This window comes from Carcharodon carcharias, chromosome 20 (genome assembly GCF_017639515.1).
Source record: "Carcharodon carcharias isolate sCarCar2 chromosome 20, sCarCar2.pri, whole genome shotgun sequence".
NCBI classification, from domain to species: domain Eukaryota; kingdom Metazoa; phylum Chordata; class Chondrichthyes; order Lamniformes; family Lamnidae; genus Carcharodon; species Carcharodon carcharias.
The window spans coordinates 88,696,621-88,718,879 of record NC_054486.1 but is presented as its reverse complement, the minus strand read 5'-3'; the positions used below and the strand labels follow the sequence as shown (position 1 = coordinate 88,718,879).

The 22,259-nt window shown below is 42.2% G+C and overlaps 1 protein-coding gene across 1 annotated transcript in view; it reads right to left on the bottom strand.

Moving 5' to 3' along the window:
• si:ch1073-416d2.4 (coiled-coil domain-containing protein 42 homolog) overlaps positions 1–19,913 on the bottom strand; it is a 49,048-nt gene extending 29,135 nt beyond the window's left edge. The window contains exons 1-4 of the mRNA XM_041215089.1: positions 19,619–19,913; positions 5,696–5,738; positions 1,713–1,889; positions 1,254–1,411 (exon numbers count right to left, since the gene is read on the bottom strand). Of these exons, the coding sequence (XP_041071023.1) occupies positions 1,254–1,411; positions 1,713–1,889; positions 5,696–5,738; positions 19,619–19,728 (488 nt within the window). The 5' untranslated portion in view covers positions 19,729–19,913. The remainder of the gene's footprint in view (positions 1–1,253; positions 1,412–1,712; positions 1,890–5,695; positions 5,739–19,618) is intronic.
• Positions 19,914–22,259: the final 2,346 nt, after the last annotated feature.

Below are 22,259 nucleotides of genomic sequence, written 5' to 3'. Positions count from 1 at the left end.
TAATTAACCAGCAGAATCATCATTTCCAAATACACATGTTTGCGTTTCATGTAAAAAGTCTATAGCGTAGAAGTTGTGACATTCTTCTCTAGAAATGGTAAAATAATCCTGATGAAGCTACTTAGTAATCTGGTTAGGCTGCATCTGTGCTTACCAAGGCACGACAAAAGCACTGGAATCCTGGGAATAGTGCCGAGATACTGACCAGGTTTACTCTATGGGTCAGAGAGTGGAGTTATGAGGAGAGATTGGAAAAAGATGCACTCTTCAATCTTGAAAGACGGCACATGAAACAGAACCTTATTCAGGTAAAGAAGACTTGAAGCAAAATAAAAAAATGTTCATAAGTGGTATTTGAAATTAAACCATGGCTGCAACAATGGACAGGTACAAGCTGCTAAAAAGCTAGGTAAGGGCTTATGTCAAAAAGCAGTTCCTCACATATAGGGTGATTAATTCTTGGAATAGTCCTCTGGGTGTAATCATGAAGACAAAACTCTGGAGTCATTCCAGAGGCAGTTAAATGCTGTAATAGGAGAAAGGAGGATTTCTATGGAATCATGATTCAGATAGCTCAAGTGGCATCCCTTGTCCATGCTTACCTTTGTCATATAATTTCTTACATAATTACGTAACACAATATCACATTTTCATCAAATCACATGATTTAGTATCATGTTAGCTTAATTGCATTGCATACAATTGGAAAGCTACATTCCACCATGTCAGGGAAATTAAGAAATCATTATTTTTCTCTACATTATACAGAACAACAGTGCGAAGAGCACTGCAAAGCAGTAACACACACCCCTGAAGTTGAAATGATGTTAGTAAACTAATTGAGTGGAGGTTATTTTTAAGTTTACTTCTTTAGGTATTTTTACCACTGTTTGTGGCTGGCATATTGAGTGTAGCCTAGACGATATCAGGAAGAGGGTAAAATAATGATGACACAGGCTAAGAGCTACATTACCTATGTCGCCATTCTAACAATGCCAGTTTACATTTTACTCTTTGCAGGGTGATAGCTCTCTGCTCTTTACTGTGCAAGTCTGACTCCACGATTCAAGTCCCTCCCACTGTTTGTCTCCGGCCAGCATAAGATTCGAAACTACAATTTTTCAAATCGTCTTAACAGTGAACAGAGGGCTGGTTGAATCCTAAGAGAAGAGTTCCAATGCCCCTATCGCCAAGGCAACAATATTTGAAAGACATACATTAACAATGTGCTCTGAGGGGGCTCAGCTTTGTACCTGACTTTCATTTCTTCAAATTGCTGAAGTAGATCTTGTAACTCCTTCTTTTTCACCTCATTTTCTTTCACTTCAAATTGGTATTTTTTAATAGCACGCCGCCTCTTTGCCTCATTATCCCTGAGAAATTTATCAAACTTCAGCGCCCTTTCTCTATTCTATGGACAAAAATGGAAAGAATACAAAATGTTAATTATTTGACTATTTATTCTGCAGGGGAAATAATATTGTTTAAAATGGTAGAAATCAGAATACATAAGGTTAAATGCCTTCATGATAAACAGCCAGAAGCATTTAATATCACTGACAACAGTACTAGGAGATATGCTTTCAAACAATTCATATTTCACTTGCTTACCAATCTAAATGCAACAATGGAAGGTTCTTTCAGAGTGATCAAATTTAAGGTTTAAATCCATAAACTAGCAGTAACTAGCTCAACATTGTGGATTTTCTTACCACATGCTCTTTCCTTTCAAATTCTGCCCTCCGCTGGGTAATAGCTTCCATGCGTTGAAAGAACTCTTGCCTTTTAGCTTCGAGTTCTGCATTAACTTGGTCAACTTCTACTTCTTTCTTTAGCACCAAAGTCGTCTGAGGTGTTTTCCTGTCGTTTGCTAGAATCTCAGCAGCTGCCTGAAATAGTAATAAAGTTGAATAGCAAAAATTGAGACCAGGAAGATATTTAAGCACAAGGGTCAGAATGTTAAATTTGAGGCTTTGAGGTTGGAGGGCCGATGTACATCAGCAAGGGGGAGGGTGATGAGCAAGGAGAGGTTGTTGCACAATTGGGTACTGGCAGTAGCATTATAGACAAGAAGTTCATGGCGTTTGGGGGGGGTGTGAGAAAGATGAGAGGCTAGTCCAGAAAACATTCAAATAGTCACTGAACGTTTCGGTGGCAAAGGGGCTAAGTTACTCTTTTACAACTGACTAAGAAAAGTCTTTCATCTCATCAGCCTGGGCTAGATTCTGGATTCAGGCTGGGGTAAGAGCTAGCTCATTCCACTGCCTGGCCCACATCTCTCCTTAAGCCAATGATTAGCATTTTCCTGTCATTTTCCACTGCAAAGATTGACAGTCATAAAGAAGTTTGTTCTAAAGTTATTTTTACTTTGCAGGCGTACAGGTACCAGATCTGAGAAAAAAGCAAGATACTGCGGAAGTTGGATTTCTGAAATAAAAGCAGAAAATGCTCAGCAGGTCAGGCAGCATCCATGGAGAGAGAAACAGATGCAACAACTGCCCATTTACCTCCCCTCTTCTCACCGGCCAAGGCCTCAAATACTCCTTCCAAGTGAAACCAGTGATTTACTTGTACTTCTTTCAATTTAGTATACTGTATTCACTGCTCGTGATGTGGTCTCCTCTCCACTGAGGAGACCAAACACAGACATGGTGACTGCTTTGTGGGAAAACTCCAATCTGTCCACAAGTATGACTTTGAGCTTTCTGTTGCTTGTCATTTCAATTCTCTACCTTGCTCCAACTCTGACCTTTCTGTCCTTGGCCTGCTACAGTGTTCCAATGAAACTTAACACACCTCATTTTATGACTGAGTACTTTACAACCTTCTGGACTCAGCAATGTGTCCAACAATTTTGGACATAAAGCAAAATGAAGACAAAGGTTATTTTTTTTTTGATGGTTTGGTTTTGTCTCTTCTTAATCCCTTTATTTTGCATTCAGATGGTTTCAATCCTGCCATTCACACCTCATCTAGATACACCTTTTGTTTCTTTATTTGTCTTTTGGATTTGTATCATGAAACCTTTCATCATTTAATTTCTCTTGCCTTCCACACTATCACAGACTTTCCCCTTTGTTCTTATTGCCAATCTTCCCCCTTTCAATTGCTTAAACCCTATTGCATTTCTAACATTTCTCAGTTTTGAAGAAAGGAACCCAATATGTTAACTCTTTTTTTCTCACTGCACATGCTGCCCAAATTGCTGAGTATTTCCAGTATTTTATGCTTTTAGCCCAGGTCTAAGCAGTTTGTCTGACATTATTCACTTCTAATTTGTTACGAATGTGAAATTTATAGGATTGTGTTTTGGGACTGTCTCTTTAATTTAAGATAAAATGGAGGAATGAAGGGGGTCATGTTACTTGTTCTGAATTTTGACCTGGACATCAAGCTTGGCTGGCTTGGTTGCTAAAGGTTAAAGGGGGCCCTGGTTGACTTACTGGGAGAAAGGTGCAAAACGTTCACACTTGTATAAAATCGTAAGAACAGTGGAGCTGACCATGGGTAGACTGTTAGTCTCGAAGCCTCACAGGGAGATGTTAGGAATGTCAGGCTTTATAAACATTATACTTTAGTCTGTCTGGTTAATTCCTATATAGAATGGATTTGGGGGACTAAGGGATAGCTAATAGGCGTTTCTATCTGGATGCAAGGTCCATGTGATTCATGTTGCCATGGGGATGGGCTTTGAGGGGGAAAAGCCCATAGAAATCCATTGTAGTATCAGGTTGCTGGATTGCTAAGATATCCCTGAAACTCTCTCACACAAATCAGTATCTAAGAATCTGAGAGAGCGAGAGAGAGAGAGTGAGGCAAAGAGCAGGAGATAGAGGCAGCCAGTAGTGCACCTGAAGCAGAGAAAATGCTGATTCTATTGGTCAGCACGCAGAATATGGATGGGAACTCACATTCAGATTGAAGAGAGTAAGTTGGTGAGGATCTAAAGGAGGTAGAAGATTTGCCTAGCTTGAGCTAGGGGATGGACTCTCCAGTATAACCCTCACAGTGAAAGTCAGTTCTGAGATTAGGAATTAACCTGACTGGGAAAGGAAAAGAAAGGAAGCCAGCTATTGGGACCTGCGAATAACTTTGGACTTTGAAATTATTATAACTACTCTTATATCCTGAGTGTGTCAGGAAGATATAATAATTTTCATAATGTTATTGGAATTTATTGCAAAGTAGAGTAATAGTGGGGTCTGTGTCTATGGGTTTGTGTGTGTGTGGGACTTAATTGAATTAAAGGCAGCTGGTCTAAAGGCTTTGATGTATCAGAAAATAGACTAGGTTTGAAATGTTAAGTAGGTAAACATGGGTGAAGTTTTAGAATGTAGGGTGTAAAGGGAACATTTGCATTTTTAAATAAACCAGACTAGCTTGAATTCAAAAGAGAGGGTGAAATGTTTCACCTAGCCAGGAGAAGAAAGTGTGTTTATTTTTCCCAAAGATTACTGGTAAAATTGGTACTTTGATAGATTTTATTATTAGAGAGGTGAAGTCCAAATACATAGTGAGACAATGGAAATTTGCATTCAAAGGGGAAATATGTATAAAGGAGGGAAGGCTGTGTGTAAGGGAAGGCATTCTAAGATCTAACAAGTGTGAAAAGCTGCTGGCCTCTAAGCCTCAAACTGCTGTCCGCAAGAACCGAAGTTAAGAAAACTCACTTTGAATTCGACTGTTCAGGATATCATGTTACTTTGCCAGCGTCATTTAAAACCTATGTGTTTTACTGTTGCCTTAACGGAGGTGCAACTGGGAGTTAGATTAACTAGAGGAGCTAGGAATTGTCATAGTAGTAATTTGTCAACCTATGTATGTGCTAAAAATCATTCTTTTGCCATTTAATAAAGGTTTAATTTAGTTTTGTAAGAAACCTAGAAGACTTGGTGATCTTATTACTACCAAATTCAAAGCATGCATCTCGAAATATATATAAATTGCAAAACAGTTGTGGCTGTTGTTTCAAGTTTCGATTTGGGATTTGAGCAGCTCAGCACTTACCGTCGGCTGTGCCATAACAAGCGCACACTTAAAGGACAGCATAACATATATCCATAGCGGGAGATTTTCGGGTGTGTTAAAAGCTAATTGTGGAATTTCCTTTCTATCTTTTAAGTTATACATGAATCTTATATACGATAAATCTTGTATAAGTTGTTTACTGAATAATGTTTAGACAATGTTGCTTTTAGTTTGTTTGCTGCAGTAAGCCTTAAAACTTGAAATCATGTCATTTGATCCTTTCAATCAGTCACCAGAAATTCATTAAAAAAAGTTATCAATCTCTTTAGGGATCATCACAAATTTCATCAGTTCAAGACAAGATTCAAACAGTTTCAAAATAGATTTCTAAAATTAACACCAAGACATGCAGCTACACAATATTCTATATTTAAGACACCATTTCACTAGCAAATGGAATATCACTATTTTAAAAAGGAAATCCTGTGATTCCTTATTGCACACATTCAATGGGTTGCTATTTCTGAATATTATCTCTGCAGCGTTCTGCACATCTCTGGGGCAAATAGTGCAGATTAAATCCAAGATCTATATTGATTTTTGAAATCACTACATCATGGTGTTGGTCTAATGTAATTTAATAACTGATGCTTTCAATGTAGCATATAGGGTAAATACTAAAGTTTTTACAATTGCACAGGATAACGTGGAAGGAAAAAGAACTTGCCTGTGTGATTACTGGAATGTGATTAACATCTTCATCGTCATCCCTGAGGAAAAAAGGGATTTAAATATTGCCATTAAAAGTGGTAGATTTTAACTTTCATCCCCAGATGGAAAAATGATGGCTCACCCCACGCAACTTTCCTTTCCTTATTGCAATCATGGGAAACAATCTTGTCCATGGAACTAATAAGGATTCATATGCAATGGTACAGGCTGGATGGGGTGTCAAAATCTTAAGATCAGCTCTGGCTAAATCTTCTACTAGTTCTTAATCAATTGAAGTTTAATCAATTTGAAAACAGGATACTGATTTTTTTTTTATTCGTTCACGGGATGTGGGCATGCTGGCTGGGCCAGTATTTATTGCCCATCCCAAATTACCCTTGAGAAGGTGGTGATAAGCTGCCTTCTTGTTCCACTGCTGTCCAGTGGTGTAGCTACACCCACAGTGCTGCTAGGAAGGGAGTTCCAGGATTTTGACCCAGTGACAGTGAAGGAACGGTGATATATTTCCAAGTCAGGATTGTGTGTAGCTTGAAGGGGAACTTGCAGGTAGTGATGTTCCCATGCATCTGCTGCCCTTGTCCTTCTAGGTGGTAGAGGTTGAGGGGGTTGGAAGATGCTACCTAAGAAGCCTTGGTGAATTGCTGCAGTTGCATGTTGTAGGTGGTACACACTGCTGCTACGTGCGTCGGTGGTAGAGGAAGTGAATGTTGAAGGCGGTGGATGGGGTGCCAATCAATTGGGCTGTTTTGTCCTGGATAGTGTCGAGCTTCATGAGTTGTTGCAGCATCACTTATCCAGGCAATTGGAGAATGTTCCATCACACTGCTTATTGCTTGATGATGGTGGACAGACTTTGAGGAGTCAGGTGGGGAGTTACCCAATGCAAAATTCCCAGCCTCTGACCTGCTCTTGCAGCCACAGTATTTATATGGCTAGTCCAGTTCAGTTTCTGGTCAATGGTAACCACCAAGATGTTTACATTGGGGAATTCAGCGATGATAATGCCATTGAATGTCAAGGGGAGATGGTTTGATTCTGTCTTGTTGGAGATGGTCATTGCCTGGCACTTCTGTGGCATGAATGTTATTTACCACTTATCAGCCCAAACCTGAATGTTGTCCAGGTCTTGCTGCATATGGCCACAGAGTGTTTCAGTATCTGAGGAGTCATGAATGGTGCTGAACATTGTGCAATCATCAGCAAACATCCCCACTTGTGACCTTATAATGGAAGGAAGGTCATTGGTGAAGCAGCTGAAGCTGGTTGGGCCAAGGACATTACCCTGAAGAACTCCTGTAGTGGAGTCTTAGGACTGAGATGATTGAGCTCCAACAACCATAAAAACTAGCTTCTCCTTAGAACATACAAACATAAGAATTAGGAACAGGAGACTGCCACTTGAGTCTGCTCCACCATTCAATGAGATCATGACTGATCTGATGAAACCACCCGCTTACCCCCAATAACCTTTCACCTTCTTGTTTATCAAGAATCTATCTATCTCTGCCTTAAAAATATTCAAAGACTCTGCTCCCACTGACTTTTTAGGAAAGGAGTTCCAATGACTCAGTACCATTTGAGAGAAAAAAATTCTCCTCATCTCTGTCTTAAATAAGCAACCCTTTATTTTTAAACAGCGACCCCTTGGCAGATAGAATTTAACGTAGAAAAGTGTGAGGTCATGCACTTTGGTAGGAAAAATCAAAAGGCAGATTATTATTTAAACGGAGACTCCAAAAAAGTGCAGCACGGAGGGATCTGGGTGTTCTTGTGGATAAAACACAAAAAGTTAGCATGCAGGTGCAGCAAGTAATTAAGAAGGTAAATGGAATTTTGGCCGTTATTGCTAGGTTGGAGTTTAAAAATAGGGAAGTCCTGTTACAACTGTACAGGGTGTTGGTGAGGCTGCACCTGGAGTAGTGTGTACAGTTTTGATATTTAAGAAAGGAGATACTGGCATTGGAGGCAGTTCAAAAGAGATTCACTAGGCTGATTCCTGGGATGAAGGAGTTGCCTTATCAAGAACGGCTAAACAAGTTAGACCTTTACTCATTGGAGTTTAGAAGAATGACAGGTGATCATATTGAAACGTACAAGATTCTGAGGGGTAAAAACAAAAAAACTGCGGACGCTGGAAATCCAAAACAAAAACAAAAACAGAATTACCTGGAAAAACTCAGCAGGTCGGCAGCATCGGCGGAGAAGAAAAGAGTTGACGTTTCGAGTCCTCATGACCCTTCGACAGATCCCTGTGGCACACCACTCATTACATCCTGCCAAGATTCTGAGGGGGCTTGACAGGGTAGATATTGAGAAGATGTTTCCACTAGTGAGGGAATCTCAAACAAGGGGACATAGTTACGGAATAAGGGAATACTCATTTAAAACTGAGATGCGAAGGAATTTCTTCTCTCAGAGGATAATGAATGTCCGGAATTCTCTACCCCAGAGAGTTATGGAGGCTAGATCATTGAAAGTAATTTAAGAGGAGGTAGATAGATTTTTGAAATATTGAGGAGTTGAGGCCTGGGCAGATCAGCCATGATCTTATTGAATGGCCTACTCCTGCTCCTATTTCTTATGTAGTTCTAGATTCTTGCACAAGACAAAACATCCTTTCCACATCCACCCTGTCAATACCCCTCAGGAGTTTAAAGGTTTCAATCAAGTCGCCTCTGACTCTGCTAAACTCTAGTGGACACAAACCTAGCCTGTCTACCCTTTCCTCGTAAGACAACCCACCAATTCCTGGTATTAGTCTAATAAACCTTCTCTGAACTGCTTCTAATACATTTACATCCTTCCTTAAATAAGGAGACCAAAATTGTACACAGTACTCAAGATGTGGTCTTATCAGTGTCCTGTACAATTCAAGCATAATTTCCCTACTTTTATATTCAATTCCCCTCTTAATAAATGATAACATTCTATTAGCTTTCCTAATTATGCTGTACCTGCATACTAACCTTTTGTGATTAATGCAGGTGGACACACAAGCCCCCCTGAATCTCAAAGCTCTGCAATCTCTCACCATTTAGATAATATGCTTTTTTTTATTCTTCCTTCCAAAATTGACAATTTCAAATTTTCGCACATTGTACTCCATTTGCCAGATCTTTGCTCACTCACTTAACCTATCTATGTCCTCTAGTAGCCTCCTTATATACCAACATGCATACGAATTAGGAGCAACAGTAGGCCATTCAACCCCTCGAGCCTGCTCTGCCATTTAATAAGATCATGGCTGATCTGATAGTAACTGAAATATGCATCCCACTCCCTTGCTTACCAAGAATTTATCCACTTCTGCTTTAAAAATGTTCAAAGACTCTGCTTCCACCACCTTTTCAGGAAAAGGGTTCCAAAGACTCACGACCCTCTGAGTGAAAAAAATTCACTTCTCTGTTTTAAATGGGCAACCGTTTATTTTTAAACAGTGACCCCTAGTTTTTGATTCTTCCACTAGAGGAAACATCCTCTCCACATCCACCATGTCAAGACCCCTCTTCACAACTTACTTTCCTGCCTATCTTTAGGTCATCAGCAAATTTGGCAACCGTACCTTCGGTCCTTTCATCCAAGTCATTTATATAAATTGTAAAAAGCTGAGGCCCCAGCACTGATCCCTGTGGCACACCACTCATTACATCCTGCCAACCAGAAAAAGACCCATTTATGCCCAGTCTGTTTCCTGTTAGCTAGCCAGTCTTCTGTCCATGCCAGTAGGTTACCCCCTACACCATGAGCTTTTATCTTTTGCAATAACTTTTGATATGGCACCTTATCAAATGCCTTCTGGAAATCTAAGTACAGTATATCCACCAGTTGCCCTTATCCACATCACATGTGACTCCTTCAAAGAAAATCTCCCTCCAAATTTTCGGTGAAGTTTTGAACTGGCATTTGACATACCAAGAGCTTAAAATTGAATGGAAACTAGTCCCAGATTTTGTTAATTAGACATTTAATTTAAAGTGACTGCCATGGTAACTGTGGTGAGATTTGAGCTCAGGCCTCTGGATTACTAAACCAGTAACATAACCATGATGCCAACATACTCATTAAAACAGCAACAACAATTCAACAGTACTTCATTGGCTGTAAAGCACTTTGGGAGACTGCAGTCATGGAATATTCTATATAAATGCAAATTTCATTATATTTATTCAAATTCCCAGTGTTTGCATTATTATATTCTTCAGAACCCACCTGGCCATATAATTTGGACATCCAAAGGTGTCAGAGTGTGTTGTTTATGAAAGGCACCGTAGTGGGATTTGTATCAGCATCTCGACTACTGCTGAACTCTTTTCTATGATGTTTTTTCTTCCCTCTTTCCATAGTTATTCAGGATGCTTCATGCTAAGTTTCTGGTTGTGCCATTTTTTGATACATTCACAATATGGAAACAATGGGTTGGCTTTATCCAGCAGGTGTTGGAGCCCTGATGTCAGGGCCATATAGGGGTCCCAAGCCAGCCCCTGTCATCAGTCTGCCTGTTCCATTAGGGACAGTAGGGGTGGCAGAGGGGATGTGGGTGGGTGGGTGGATGGGGGGGGGGGGGGGGGGGGGGGGGGGGGGGGGGGGGGGGGGGGGGGGCATGAGGTGGTATGGGAAATGTGTGTGGGGGTGAGGGCTACAGGGCTGTTTTTTTGTTTTATTCTTTGTCTTACAAGTCCTGGAACTTTTCACACAGCCCACTTCTGCTTGGCAGTCCCTGCAGCTGCCTGCGAACTCTATATGGGGGCGATGAGCCTGACCCCAATTAGCACCTGCATGCCCTCACCACCACCACCACCAACCACACCACCCCCCCCCACCCCAGAAACAAAAATCAGAACATTCAGGGCATTTCTCCAGAGCTGGGTTTGCGAATCGAGAATTTTCCTGACCCAAGAACGAAAATTCAGCCCTGGGTATCTTAAGAAGGCTGAAGGTGACCTAATAGAGATCTTTAAAAAAATTATGAAAGGATTTGATAGCGTGGATAATGAGGGATCATTTTCTCTTGTTGGTAAGAGCATAACTAGAGTCCATCAATACAAGATAGTCACCAAGAAATCCAACAGTAAATTCAGAAGAAATCTCTTTGTCCCAAGAATGGTGAGAATGTGGAACTCTCTACTGCAGGGAGTGGCTGAAGCTTGTTAGCAGAGTTCTGTCTTTGGTGATAATAAAGAGTTTGCCCATTTTCCGTTGAATCTGGACATCCTCTGCTCTGGTTTCCATAGAGTGGTGATTCTCTAAATGGTTGAGCCATATGGTTAGTGCATTTCTATCCTCCAGTGAGGTGGCTGGATGGATCAAAGTGTATGATAAATGTTGTTTGCTCTCCTGTATCTGGTGATAGTTCTCAATTGAATTAGCCAATATTTCAGTGAAGAGTTTCATATATTTCCTGGCTTCAATAATAGGTACATTTAAGTGGAAACTAGGCGAGCATATGAGGGGCAAGAGAATAGAGGGTTACAATAATTAATTTAGATGAGGAAAGATGGGAGCAGGCTTGAGTGGGGCCGAAACATTGGCATGGACTGGTTTGGGCCGAATAGCCTGTTTCTGGGCCATATATTTGATGTAATCCTATGTAGGAACAGAATGCATCAACTGTGCCCCAAGTTGTTCTAACTCTGCCTTGTTTCAGGCCTCCAAAAATATGAGGAGAGCACCCTGGAGTGGAAAGTATGGTCATCCATCTCAATACTACCTCACTTTGCACCAACAGGGCAGGCCCAACAGAGATGGTGACACAGTTCTATACAGTCAGGAGGGAATTGCCCTGGGAGCCCCCAACATTGACTCCGAACCTCAGGAAGTCTCATGGCATCAGGTCAAACATGGGGAAGAAAACCTCCCTCATCTGATGAAGCATTGCTCCTCCATGTTGAACACCACTAGGAAGAAGCACCAAGGGTGCAAGAGCACAGGATATACTCTGGGTCAGGGATTCCAGGGTCCATCACCAAAGGTGGTTTAGGTTTGGTGGGAAGGACGGGGGGAGACAACAAGTGGAAAAACCTACTAAAACCTTGCCATCACCAGTCTACATGTCATTGGGACATCTGACAAAACGGTACTGGTAAGAGCAACTACCATTCAGTCCTTTTGGAGATGAAGTCCCGTCTTCACATTGAGGATACCCTCCATCGTATTGTGTGGCACTACCAGTGTGCTAAATAGGATAGATTCAGAATAGATCTAGCAACTCAAACTGGCATCCATGAGACACTGTGGGCCATCAACAGAAGTAGAATTGTATTCAACCACAATCTGTAAACTCATGGCCCGACATATCCCTCATTCTACCATTGCCATCAACCCTGGTTCAATGGAGAGTGCAGGAGGACATGCCAGGAGCAGCACCAGGCATACCTAAAAATGAGGCGTCAAACTGGTGAAGCTAGAACACAAGACTACATGCGTGCTCAAAGATTAAACCTGAGTTTACAGTTCCAGCTTTATATTGCTTGCTCCCTCAGCTCTCTCAAGTTGTACAGGGAGTCACTGTCTGCTCATTTTGTTTAACCCATAGGCCTTTCAGCAGAATGGTCAATGTATACAGAAGCAGCATGCAATAGACAGAGTGAAGCAATTGCACAAAAATCGATTCAGATCCAAGCTCTGCAGTTCTGCCACACCCAGTCGTGAATAGTAATGGACAATTAAACAACTGACCAAAAACTGAACTGGACCAGCCATATAAACACTGTAGCTACAAGAAGAGGTCAGAGGCTGTGAATTCTGCAGTGAGTAACTCACCTCCTGACTCTTCTCCTGACTACAAGGCACAAGTCAGGAATTTGATGGAATACTTGCCTGAATGCACATGGCTCCAACACTCAAGAAACTAGACACCAACCATGACAAAGCAGCCTGCTTGATCAGCATCCCATCTACCACATTAAACATTCACTCCCTCCACCACCACCAAGGGCAACAGACAGATGGGAAGACCACTACCTGCAAGTTCTCCTCCAAGCCACACACAATCCTGACGTGGAACTAACTTGCCATTCCTTCATTGTCGCTGGGCCAAAATCCTGAAGCTCCCTTCCTAACAGCACTGTGGATGTACCTACATCATATGGACTGCAGCAGTTTGAGAAGGCAGCTTACCACCACCTTCCCAAGGGCAATTAGGGATGTACAACAAATGCTGGCCTAGCCAGTGACACCAGTGAAAGAATTTTAAAAATCTCTACTGCAGTAAAGACTAATAAGGGATTCAACAAAGCATTTTTAAAATTAATTAAGCATTTTAACAGCATGAAAAAGGAAAGTATTTTCTCTGGTTGGGGAGTCAAGTGAAGAGTTGTCATCAATTTAAAATTACCAGACAGGAGAAATTTCTTTAAATGGAACATGAAAGAGGGAAGAGCTGAAGGAGATAACATCATGGAAAATGAATGTAATAATTATCATTTTATTTAATGTGTAATGTACCTTTAAGAGTAATGCTTCTTAGGCAAGATCACAAGATCTGTAGTAACCAATAGGAGAGGGCTAGGAATCTAACTGCAAGCACATCGGATAAAGGAACAACAACGAGAAAGGGGACAGGAAATACAGGACTGAAGGTGTTGTATCTGAATGCATGCAGTATACGAAATAAGGTAAATGAGCTTGTGGCGCAGATTGAAATTGGCAGGTATGATGTGGTGGGCATCACAGAGACATGGCTGCAAGGGGATCAGGACTGGGAGCTAAATATACAAGGATATACATCCTATCGAAAAGATAGGCAGGTTGGCAGAGGTGGGTAGGGTTGCTTTGTTAGTAAGAAATAAAATTCAATCGATAGCAAGAGACAACCTAGGGTCAGATGATGTAGAACCTGTGTGGGTAGAGTTGAGGAACTGCAAAGGTACAGGCCTCCGAACAGTGGTCAGGATGTGGGGCACAAGATACACCAGGAGATAGAAAAGGCATGTAAGAAAGGCAAGGTTACAGTGATCAAGCGGGATTTCAAAATGCAGGTAGACTGGGAAAATCAGGTTGGTAGTGGATCCCAAGAAAAGGAATTTGTGGAATGTCTACGAGATGGCTTTTTGGAGCAGCTTGTGGTGGAGCCCACAAGGGAACAGGCAATTCTAGATCTAGTGATGTGTAATGAGGCAAATTTGATAAGGGAGCTTAAGGTGAAGGAACCCTTAGGAGGAAGTGACCATAATATGATAGAATTTACCCTCCAATTTGAGAGGAAAAAGCTGGAATCAGATGTAACAGTATTACAGTTGAATAAAGGCAACTACAGAGGCATGAGGGAGGAGCTGGCCAGAACTGACTTGGAGATGAGCCTAACAGGAAAGACAGTGGAACAGCAATGGCACGAGTTTCTGGAAGTGATTTGGGAGACACAGCAAAAATTCATCCCTAGGCAGAAGAAGCATACTAAAGGGAGGACGAGGCAACCATGGCTGACATAAAAGCTAAAGAGAAAGCATACAATGGTGAAGAGCAGTGGGAAACCAGGGGATTGGGAAGCCCACAAAGACCAACAGAGGACAACTAAAAAAGAAATAAGGAGCTAGAAGATTAAATATGAGGGTAAACTAGCCAGTAATATAAAAGAAGATTGCAAGAGTTTTTTTAGATATATAAAAGCGTAAGAGAGAAGCAAAAGTGGACATTGGGCCGCTGGAAAATGACGCTGGAGAAGTAGTAGTGGGGTACAAAGAAACTGAATAGGTACTTTGCGTCGGTCTTCACAGTGGAAGACACGAGTAACATCCCCAAAGTTCAAGAGAGTCAGGGGGCAGAGGTGATTATGGTGGCCATTACCAAGGAGAAGGTGCTAGGAAAACTGAAAGGTCTGAAGGTGGATAGATCACCTGGACCAAATGGATTACACCCCAGAGTTCTGAAGGAGATAGCTGAAGAGATAGTGGGGGCGTTAGTGGTGATCTTTCAGGAATCACACGAGTCAGGGAGGGTCCCAGAGGACTGGAAAATCGCTAATGTAAGCCCCCTGTTTAAGAAGGGAGTGAGGCAAAAGACGGGAAGTTACAGGCCGATTAGCCTGACCTCAGTCGTTGGTAAGATTTTAGAGCCCATTATTAAGGATGAGATTTCAGAATATGTGGAAGTGCATGGTAAAATAGGGCAAAGTCAGCATGGTTTCATCAAGGGGAGGTCATGCCTAACAAATCAGTTAGAATTCTTTGAGGAGGTAACGAGTAGGTTAGACAAAGGAGAGCCAATGGATGTTATCTACTTGGACTTCCAGAAGGCCTTTGACAAGGTGCCGCACAGGAGGCTGCTCAGTAAGATAAGAGCCCATGGTGTTAGAGGCAAGGTACTAGCATGGATAGAAGATTGGCTGTCTGGCAGGAGGCAGAGAGTGGGGATAAGGGGGTCCTTCTCAGGATGGCGGCCGGTAACTAGTGGAGTTCCACAGGAGTCAGTGCTGGGACCACAACTTTTCACTTTATACATTAATGATCTGGATGAAGGAACTGAGAACATCCTGGCTAAGTTTGCAGATGATACAAAGATAGGTGGAGGGACAGGTAGTATTGAGGAGGCGGGGAGGATGCAGAAGGATTTGGACAGGTTAGCAGAATGTGCAAAGAAGTGGCAGATGGAATACAACATGGGGAAGTGTGAGGTCATGCACTTTGGTAGGAAGAATAGAGACATAGACTATTTTCTAAATGGGGAGAGAATTCAGAAGTCTGGAGTGCAAAGGGACTTGGGAGTCCTAGTCCAGGATTCTCTTAAGGTTAACTTGCAGGTTGAGTCGTTAGTTAGGAAGGCAAATGCAATGTTGGCATTCATTTTGAGAGGACTAGAATATAAAAGCAGGGATGTGCTGCTGAGGCTTTATAAGGCTCTGGCAGACCACATTTAGTATATTGTGAGCAAGTTTGGGCCCCGTATCTCAGAAGGATGTTCTGGCCCTGGAGAGGGTCCAGAGGAAGTTCACAAGAACTATCCCAGGAATGAAAAGCCTAACATATGAGGAACGTTTGAGGACTCTGGGTCTATACTCGATGGAGTTTAGAAGGATGAGGGGGGATCTGATTGAAACTTACAAAATACTGAAAGGCCTGGATAGAGTGGACGTGGGGAAGATGTTTCCATTAGTAGGAGAGACTAGGACCCAAAGGCACAGCTTCAGAGTAAAGGGAAGATCTTTTAGAACAGAGATGAGGAGAAACTTCTTCAGCCAGAGAGTGGTGAATCTATGGAATTCATTGCCACAGAAGGCTGTGGAGGCCAGGTCATTGAGTGTATTTAAGACTGAGATAGATAGGTTCTTGATTGGTAAGGGGATCAAAGGTTACGGGGAGAAGGTGGGAGAATGGGGTTGAGAAACTTATCAGCCATGATTGAATGGCTGAGCAGACTCGATGGGCCGAATGGCTTAATTTCTGCTCCTATGTCTTATGGTCTTATAGTAGCTCTGGCTAACTCAGGAATCAGTGTAGAGATGAGCTGGAGTTGAAAGCACATGTGTAGTTCCTGCTGAGTATATTGTAAATAAACTTAATGTTTCCACCCAAGTGTCTTCAGATCAACTGTTTCATTAATAGCACAACTCGGCCACCCTACAACAAACTGGTGATGAGGATAAAACAGGATTGAACAGAAGAAATCAAGTTAAAAAGAAATCGGCTCTGTACCTTGCCCAGTGATTGTAAGCAGCAAGCTCCGTTAGAATTCAACAAGTTATCCTCTCTCAAAATGCCACAATTTGGGAGAATTGATCCTTTTGAACCAGCTACAGATGATTGGTCTCAATAAAAAGAACGCCTCATGTTCTTTTTTCAAGCAAACAAGATTACAGGGAAGAGAATAGGCGAGCAATCCTCTTCAGTACTTTTGGGAGCAAAACCTACAGCTTGATTCAAAGTTTGATAGTACCCAGCGCCCCAGAGTCAAAGAATTTCGATGAATTGGTGGACTTCGTGAAGGGTCATTTTTAACCAAAGCCCTCAGTCATGATGCAGAGGTTCAGGTTTAATTTGTGAAATAGAGCGCTGGGTGAGACAATTGCATGCTACATGGCAAATGTGAAGCAGCTAATGGAACATTGTCAGTTCGGTACGACTCCGGACGACATGCTCAGAGAATGTTTAGTGTGTAGTGTGGAAGAGGATGCTATTCAGCAAAGACTATTGTTTGATGTGAATCTTAATTTCAAGAAGGCACTGGCCATGGAAAATGCATAAGAGATTCAAAAGCAATACAGGGTGTGCAAAATGGTGCCGTCCTACACATCGGGTGGGAAAACTCAGGCAAAAAAAAACGAAAAAGCGAGGCTCTGCCAAGAAGCGGGAAACAGCTAGCCAAATAATGAGGAAAAATAACTCATCAGCAAAATTAAATCATTTTAATAGAGGTGGAAAATATCAGTCTTTTGGTGATTGGCAGTTTAAAAAATTGAATGCTACTGTTGTCAAAGAAATGGACATATGATGAGGCAATGCAAGTAAAGATTCAAGCAGACTTGTAAACAAAAAGAGAAGCCCAATAAAATCTACAACATAGGAGAGCCTGAAACAAGAAATTCAGACATTTTCTTATTCTTTAATCTGAAAGTTGGAAAGGCAGAACCAATATTTGTCACCGTGAAAGTAAATGGCAAACCTGTTAGAATGGAAGTGGACACAGGAGCTTCCACTACAGTAATGGGGGAAAATACCTTCAGATATTTGAATAATGGTGAACATCAAATTAAGCTTAGAAGAAACAGCCGCCAAGCTAAAAACATATACGGGTGAAGACATACAAGTAAAAGGTATAAGCAGAGTAACTGTCCATTATGGAAGCCAATCAGCAAAACCACCCTTGATGATGGCAGCAGGTGAAGGGTCAAGCATCCTGGGATGAAACTGGTTAAAGCAGATTAAGTTAGAATGGGCTGAAACTTTCCAGTTGAGAGCAAGTGGGCTACTTAGAAAGCATGCCACTGTCTTTAAGGATGAACTGGGGAAAATCCAGGGCCGGCAGGCCAAGACTCGTGCATCCGGAAGTAACCCCTCACTTCATGAAGGTGTGACCGGTACCACATACTCTGCGAGAAAAAGTCAACATTGAATTGAACAGACTAGAGAAACTGGGTGTTATATCAAGTTCTGTCGAAGGGTCATGAGGACTCGAAACGTCAACTCTTTTCTTCTCCGCCGATGCTGCCAGACCTGCTGAGTTTTTCCAGGTAATTCTGTTTTTGTTTTGGGTGTTATACAACCTGTTCAGTTCTCAGAATGGGCAGCACCCATAGCCCATGTCCTTAAACCCACCCAAAGTGTCTGAATTTGTGGTAACTACAAACTGACGGTTAATAAAGTAGCTAAGCTAAACAGGCACCCCATTCCAAAAATCGAAGATGTATATGCCAATCTGGCAGGAGGTACAATGTACACAAAGCTGGACACGAGTCATGCTTATCAACAATTAGAGTCAGATAATGCCCCCTGGGAATTTGTCACAATTAATACCCACAAAGTGTCGTACCAATATACACGATTGCCTTTCAGTGTCTTCTCTGCTTGTGCCATCTTTCAGAGAACAATGGAAAGCTTATTGCAGGGACTGCCCAGGTTGTAGTTTATTTAGACGATGTACTGATGACAGGATTCACTGATAAAGAGCATTTGGCAAACTTAGAAGTCTTAAAACATTTCCTACAAGCAGGAGTGCATTTAAAAAAAGAAAAGTGCACTTTCCAAGTGAGGGAGGTAATCTTTTTGGGTCACCAGTTAGAGTTGCAGGATCTCCACCCAGTTTGAAGAGAAAATAAGAGCCATAAGAGAGGTACCTGTGCCAAAGAACGTTTCAGAGCTCAAATCATTCCTAGGAATGATCAATTATAATGGGTGTTTCTTACCCAATTGTCTGCATACTGGCCCCCCTGCATTCTCTACTCAAAAAGAATTAATATTGGTCTTGGAAGCTGCCCCAGAAAGCTTTCACAGAGATGAAATAATTGTTGCACTCATCTAATCTATTAGTGCTTTACGACCAGATGAAAGAATTGGTGCTGACAAGTGATGCATCTCCCTACAGAGTGGGAGCAGTGCTCTCTCATTGGATAGACATCGGTACGGAATGGCCAATACGTTATGTATCAAGGACGCTCACTACAGCGGAAAAGGGATACTTCAGATAGAAAAAGGCCTGTCCATCATCTATGGTGTCAAGAAATTTCACCAGTACGTACATGGCCGCCATTTTACAATCGTTTCAGACCACAAACCATTGCTGGGATTGTTTAGTGAGGACAAGGCTATACCATCCATAGTCTCAGTAAGAATACAATGATGGGCCTTAATTCTGGCAGCATACAAATACACTTCCGTACAAATACACTTCCGTACATAGGCCTGGCAATCAAATTGCAAATGCTGACACCGTTAATTGTTTGCCTTTACAAGAAAACAATAAGCATGTCCCAATTCCCCAATAACTTGTTTTACTGTTAAATTTCTTAGATTCCTCGTCGGTATGTGCTCGACAGATCAGAGACTGGACAAGTCAGTTCTGTCGAAGGGTCATGAGGACTCGAAACGTCAACTCTTTTCTTCTCCGCCGATGCTGCCAGACCTGCTGAGTTTTTCCAGGTAATTCTGTTTTTGTTAAGTCGGGACCCAGTCCTGTCTCCAGTATGGGAACAAGTACTACACGGTTGGTCACAGGAGCCAGTATCTGATGAAATGAAACTGTACTTCAACAGAAGACATGAAAAGGTTGCTGGAACCCGGGCTGATAGATGCAAAATTACCACCTATCCAACAGCAGGAATTACGCCAAGATGTTATAAGCAGCAATAGGCATAAAATAAATCATCCAAAAACATCGTAAGCACAGCGACAATGAGTGGATCAGCAATTCAACAAAGTGTCAGTGCAATCTACACAAATGCCCCAAACTTGAAAGCGCCTCCACAAGGAGGGGGAGGGCAGTTAACTTTTACCTTTGGTCCCCAAGCTGAGTGACGAAGACATTTCTCTTGGGATTTTTTAAGTGAAGCGAATAGCGGCGATAGTCTGTCAGGCTGGGCAATTTTCCGGCGCCGTTGTCCATCCTTAAAAGTTAATTTTCAAAAACCGCAGCAAACTTTCAGAAAAATGCCTCAAGAAAAAAAAGTGCCCAGCTATGGGGTTTTTTTTGGGGGGCAAAAAACTGGAATCGAGCGTCGTCTGTAAAACTCTCTTTGCAAATTGGAATTGTGGTTGTTGGAGTCAAAGGAACCGTCTGCTGCATGTCGCGGCTCCAGGATCATGTGACTGTGCGAGGCAAAACATTACACCGTCTCTATGGGAACCACCCTGTGAATGGGAAGCCGCATAAGATCATTCCTGAGCTCGATCCAACACAAACATAAATGTATTCCAACATTTTCTCTCCGGGGCTTCTTATTCACTGCATTTTCAAACCATTCCCCTCCCCTCCTGCAGTTGAGACAATTCCACTGGTGCATAATCCTCTGATTCCCTAATTCTCAACCTCCCCTGTAGGATGTGCAACACTCCAGGATTGTTCTGGAGTCTCCAAGAATTACCGGTTCATTCCGCAGGACACTGCTGCAAGCAACCCAGGAGAAGAAACAGGGAAACAATTATAATTTATTTATTTTTTTTGCGGACTTTTAGAGAATGCTGGCCATCAAGAGGTGCAAGCACTTTGAGCTGGACGGAGACAAGAAGTGGAAGGGCCAAGTAATCCAGTTCTAAGCTACATCTTTTGTGTTTTTTGGAGTACATGTTCACAATAAAATTAATTAAAGTTAAAAAGAATTAGCATGTGGAAGAAAGCTGTTTCACCCACAGCCATGAGTCATCCAATCAGATAATTAAGATAAAAACAAAAAAACTGTGGATGCTGGAAATCCAAAACAAAAACAAAAACAGAATTACCTGGAAAAACTCAGCAGGTCTGGCAGCATCGGCGGAGAAGAAAAGGGTTGACGTTTCGAGTCCTCATGACCCTTCGACAGAACTTGAGTTCGAGTCCAAGAAAGAGTTGAAATATAAGCTGGTTTAAGGTGTGTGTGTGGGGGGCAGGGATGATCTGCTTCTATCACTGCTTGTTTGTCCCTACAACCACACCCCCCCTCCACCTCTCTCTCTCTCTCCCTGCCCCCCACACACACACCTTAAACCATTTATTTATCCTCTCTCTCTCTCCCTGCCCCCCACACACACACCTTAAACCAGCTTATATTTCAACTCTTTCGTGGACTCGAACTCAAGTTCTGTCAAAGGGTCATGAGGACTCGAAACGTCAACTCTTTTCTTCTCCGCTGATGCTGCCAGACCTGCTGAGTTTTTCCAGGTAATTCAGATAATTAAGAGTCAGTTCACTTTCCAATTGGCTGAGGCTGCAAATTACTGCATATCCATTGGCCGTAGTGTGAGGGTGAGTTGGTTGGGGGCAGGAGGGAAACTCCAGGAACATGTACACACAGAGTTGGCAACTTTGCCTTCCAGTTGCTTGTTGTACCTGTATGTTAACTTGCTGTGTTTCATGTACGAGAACAGTCAAATCCCTCTGAACAACAAGTTTTAATAGTTTCTCAACATTTAAAAATATTCTGTTTTTCTATTCTTCCTACCAAAATGACTTCAGATTTCCCCACATGATATTCCATCTTCCCCTTCTTGCCCATTCACTTAACCTATCTATATCGCTTTGTGTCCTCCTCACAGCTTACTTTCCCTGGCTTTGTAACATCAGCAAACTTGGATATATTATGTTCAGTCCTTTCAAGTCTGTAATATAAATTATAAATTGCTGAAGCCCCAGCATTCCACTTGTAACAGCTGCCATCCTGAAAATTAGTCATTTATTCCTACTGTCTGATCCTCCCCTTTGGCCAGTCCTCTATCCATGCCAATATATTATCCTCAACCCCATGAGCCCTTAACAAGTGTAACAATCTTTCCTGTGGCACCTTATTTAATGCCTTTTGAAAATATCCTGGACCCACACTGCCAGTTACATCCTCAAAAATTTTAGTAGATTTACCAAACACAATTTCCCTGTCCTGAAACCATGGGCTGAATTTTGCCCTTGATGGGTGGGCAGACCTGACCGACTCAACGGCGGGCGGGCAGCCGATCGCTGCCGCCAAAACGGGCCGTGCCGCCATTTTGCGCAGGCGGGCCAATTAAGGCCTGCCCAGTATGACATCCGCCAGCTTCCTGTGTGGGCGGGGGGTATTCCCCAAATGCAAGAATGCGCTCTTTCAGGCATGCGCGCGAAAGAGTGCACATCTCCCTGAGGCTAAATGGTGCCTCAGGGAGATCGCTGAAAGGTTTTCAAAGTTGAAAAATAGAAAAATTTAAAAATCTTTAACATGTCCCCCTCATGTGACAATGTCACGTGAGATGGGACATGTTAATAAAGTGCACAAAAACTTTAATAAACTTTTAAAAAACCGACATGAAACCTCATCCCACCGGTGGATGAGGTTTCATGTTTTTCCAGAAGCCCGCTGGGGCTCCTGGCCTGCCCACCAACCTTAAGGTTGGACAGCAGGTCCTTTAATTGTTTTAAATATCCTGTCAATGGCCTCGGTTGGCCATTCTCAGGTCGGCGGGCACATAGCTGAT